This window comes from Morone saxatilis, unplaced genomic scaffold, assembly GCF_004916995.1.
Source record: "Morone saxatilis isolate NCDOM2014 unplaced genomic scaffold, NCSU_SB_2.0 Contig10, whole genome shotgun sequence".
Classification (NCBI taxonomy): domain Eukaryota; kingdom Metazoa; phylum Chordata; class Actinopteri; family Moronidae; genus Morone; species Morone saxatilis.
In genome coordinates, this window is record NW_023339652.1 from 8,523,299 (window position 1) to 8,527,905 (window position 4,607).

Sequence of the window (4,607 nt, forward strand, 5' to 3'; positions counted from 1 at the left end):
AAGTCATTTGCATAAAACGTGTGCGTCTGTTTTTCAGGTACCTGATAATGCAGTAATGGCCTTGGTTCCCAAGCAAGTTACAGCCTACAATTCTGTAAACAACTCCACTGTGTCTCGAACTTCTGCAAGTAAATATGGTAAGCCTACATGTTTCTGTACATCCTCAAGTTTCAGTAGTAACTGTGTCAGAAAGCCAACTTGCCAACAGACCTAAGACCAGGCATACTGGTACAAACTACATGTATGTCTTTCAAAATACTCACAACATAGTCAAATACTGTTATTATTTCATATTAATATTAAATATTCAATAAAGAAGGACATCATTTCAACAATGCTATTGGACTTCTCGTCAGGTACAGAAGGTTTAGGTGAATTAAAGTGTCATGTAAAAATTTCATATGTAAGAATCTGTGTCAACAGTGTGTAACAGTAGGATAATGTTAGCTTACAAACTGATATACAGGTAGGAGCAGCGGATGCTCCTACCTGAGAGTGGAGATCTGGTGATGTGCATCCACAGGACCCTGCATGACACTGACAGACTTAGAAAGACAAGACACAATTTAGAGTAGTTGAAAGGATTTCTAAAACATAACAAGAGACCAAATTGACTTTTTTCTTCTGTTGTTCTGGCCTCTTGAGACTCCAAAGTACTTCCATGCGGCACTGTTTTTTCCGCCTGTCCGTCTGCTCCACGTCTCCTTGAACCTGAGAAACCATCAAGTTAGTCGCTGATCAAAGGGCCAGCCTCAATGACCACAAACACTTCAGACACATCAAATGTGGTGCCACATTATTAGCATTGCCTCATCTCCATACAGTGTCACCTCGTTTCTCTGCTTCCAAATTAGACTAGATAGGACAAGGTGAGTGCCGCAACAGAAAAGGGAGGGAGGGTGCCAGGAATATCTCCCTCAACAATTTTTTCAAGGGATTTACTTCAAACACAAGCGTGATCCACTTCACAACTGGCGTGGTACTTGAGAGTGACTTTGAACTCTTTTCGAGTAAAATGGCCAAATAGTAAAGAAAGAGACTAGGCTGTAATATAGCTGCTGAAGGGGAGAGTTTAGCAGGAAAGAAAGTTGTGGAAAAAGTACAAAGATTAGACAAATACTGTGTAACATGTTGAGTCAGACAATGAAAGGAGAAAGCTTTGTGTCTTTGATGTAATGTTTCCGTCAAAACCAAAAGGAGGAGAGGAAAAAAAGAAAGCAACAAAAAAAAACCATCTCCTTTGTGTGGAGCTGGATCAGAATAGAATCCAACCAGAAATCTGTCTCCTGTGTATCACTGACTCTGCATCAACCTCAGCTTTCTAACTTCTTGAATAAATAATTAACACAAAATGACTACTACTATTCATTCTCCTGGCTCAAATCCTCTTGCCCCCACACAACATTCAAAGCAGCACAATCAGTGTCGCTCTTATACTTGTCCAGCGTCCCTGACAAAATAGAAGTAATACCAGCCCTGTAAATTTTGCTCACTGAAGTACCCTATAGGAGATACAAACATTTTCAGTTGATCCCACTGTAATTAAATTTGAGCAATCGACACACACACACACACACATTCTCTGTATCTGATGTCTCCAGCTGTCTCTTTTTCCCTGAACTCTCTCCTCCCGCTTTTCTCTCTGGACAGATTGATTTCTGCCATGGTGAAAAACACTTTTTTTTTTTTCAATCCTCTCTCTAAACCGCACCCACTGATCAATTTTTTTTCACACTGTGTAAACATTCATTGAGCCATGTGTTTGGAAATGTCATCGCGACTCCGGCCATTGGGTGGGCCATACATATTTCATCTCGTCTGACACCTGTTCGATTTTGTGTCAGCCAGCGATACCATTTCTTGTCCCTTGGAGAAGAAGCCATGAAAAATTAACCATGCACACTTTCTAAAAGTTTCATATCCAATCTCCCAGACCTGTAAATTGGAAGGCACAAGCCAGAAAACTGTAATCTGTAGCTGACATGCAGGTTATGGCTTTCCTTGGCTGTTTGGTGAAGCAACAGGCTTGTAATTTTGTGTTGTTTTTTTCATTTGTTTCTTTGTTTGTGCTGCCTTTTTGTTAGCTTTTTTTTCTTCATGTTTACCTCAAACTCTGCTCTGATTAAGGCTTGTCTTGTTTCTTCTCGGTGTGTATTACACAGGCAGCAAAAACTCAAAGAAAATCTGCTTTTTATTTTCAGGTGTACATAAATGATATATACACATATATATTATAGTAAAAAGTGACAAACCAATTGAAGTTTAACTTATGCTAGAAGACAAAAACAATGATTCTGAGTTTTCTGACCTACATTTTTTTTACATTAATAATATCAGTACTACATGAACTAACACATGTTGTTATTCACAGAGAACATGATCAAGTACACTGGAAGCCCCGACAGCCTGCGTTCCCGCACTCCTATGATCACACCTGACCTGGAGAGCGGGGTCAAGGTTTGGCACCTGGTGAAGAACCATGAGCACGGAGACCAGAAGGAGGGTGACCGCGGCAGCAAGATGGTCTCTGAGATCTACCTGACACGACTTCTGGCTACCAAGGTAAGCCATCTGTGTTTTACAAAATCTTATATTTGTATGTTTATTTATTGCTAGTTGGCTCATGATATCTAGTCATGTAATTTATTCATCATGCTAAGTTTATTTGGACGTGTAACGTTTTGCAGGGCATATTAAGGCAAAAAGGAGTTTAAATCTCTGTCCCAACAGGTACATTTTTAACCACTTTATTTGAAAATGTTTCTTTTTCTTGAAGCAGTTCAGAAGGTGAAAGGTTAAAAGGTCACAATCACCTTCACCCTGTGTTACATGACTCACTTTATTAATAAAATATCATTGGTACTTTGGATGAGTCATCTCAGGTGGAAAAGATTATTCAAATGTATTCCTCTATCCCCTCAGGTGAGAAAGAGAAAATAGATATTATTTGTTTTCTCTTTTCATTGCTGGTGCGTTGATGCAGCAGCATATCAAAAAGGGTAAAGAAGAAAAGACCCATGAAGCTAGTGAAGGTGTTTCTGTAATGAAAAAAAATGATCAGGCAAAAATAGATATGGCTATAAAATGAATATCTTTGAATATGCCTCCCGACAATGGCCTCCAGGAAGAAAAAAAAAAACCCGCTAATTTGTTGACGGGAAATGTGACTTTGCATCCAACAGCCTGAATGCCCAGAATTCCGAGAGAGTCCACTGCGAATTCGCCACCTCCTCCCTCTTTTTTGTCATCACAAGACTCCACTTCTTTACATCAGACGCAGGACAGAAGGCGTACAGTGAAGGGTAAAAGAAAGGCCTCACGACTGACAAATGTCAGGGCGTTAATTTGTGATTTCAGGCAACATTTTTTTTTTTTTTTTTTTTTTTTCTTTTTTATCACTTTGCTTTAGCAGCGTACACAAAGAGGAACACTCCCTCTAGTTCTGCTGTATCGTGAATGTAAATACAGTTAGCAGAGTCTACAGGACGAGGCGCCTCACAGACGAAAAGAAGAAAGTAGGAGAATAAACTCATCCATCTCCCTGAATTGTTCCCGCATGAATTAGCAGACCACATGAACACATAGGGCCACATAGGTTCACAAGCAAGCGACTAAAGTCAGTTACGTACAAGCATATCCTATCCATTCCCCTTCTTAAGGTCTAAGTAGCCTAGCATATCTATATGCCAATAATGCTAGCCTTAGCCACCAAACTTAAATATACTATGTGAGTTCTTGACCCAGGAAAGTTTATTGCCCATCACCAGACCAGAGTAACATTATTGCTGTGAGAACTCCAGACCTAATTATCCAGCAACCTACAGAATCTCCCCACTCTCGAGATACTGTATAAAGTAAGGAATATATAGTTGTCGTTCATTAGTCTTAGCCCTTTTGAATACATATGATCTATCAACCACCTTTTTAAGGTATCCCACATATAGCATGCTTATTAGGTTTTTCGTAAATTCCTGTGTATGAAAACCATGAAAATGTGTTCCCATGTAGCCATTACCACTTAATTTAACCCACCTTGCGTCTTCCTTTTAGAAAAATACTGTCTAGTGATCAGCACAAATACTTTATCTTTGAAAATTTACGAGTCTAAGTGTTAAGAAACTAAGTAGTATTCATGTATACTCACCAGACATCACTTTCCTCTGTTTATAGTCTCCTGGACTAGGCCGCGCCTAAAATGTTATATATGGATCCATGAGGTGCGAGGTCTTCATGACTGTATGGACCAACAAAAAAGTGTGCAGATGAGCCAAAATCAGTATCAATTAAAGCAGATTAACTGAGCCATATACAACTAGTGCTTTTATATATTATGTATCGGTATGACAGTATCTGCTGAAACAGGACATATGGAGGCCACTATGTATGTATTATATATTCTTAATAAACAAACACACTAGCTGCATTAAGGCTAATCAAGTTGATGTTCTCTGTAACCTTTGTGCGTGGATTGATATGAGCGTGTGGATGCTTTTCTTCATTGGAGTTTATACAGTGGAAGTATTCTGCGAGCTCCACACGTCAGTTTAGTGTGCATGAATGGGTGCTTTTCGTCTCATATATCCTTTCCAGTAATAAAAAACAAATGA

The 4,607-nt window shown here is 39.2% G+C and overlaps 1 protein-coding gene across 1 annotated transcript in view; it reads left to right on the top strand.

Moving 5' to 3' along the window:
* Nucleotides 1–4,607, top strand: part of plxna4 (plexin A4) — a gene marked incomplete in the record, with an annotated part of 222,275 nt that overhangs the window by 203,786 nt on the left and 13,882 nt on the right. Inside the window, 2 exon segments of the mRNA XM_035677636.1 lie at nt 38–137; nt 2,372–2,562. Coding sequence (XP_035533529.1) covers nt 38–137; nt 2,372–2,562 — 291 coding nt within the window.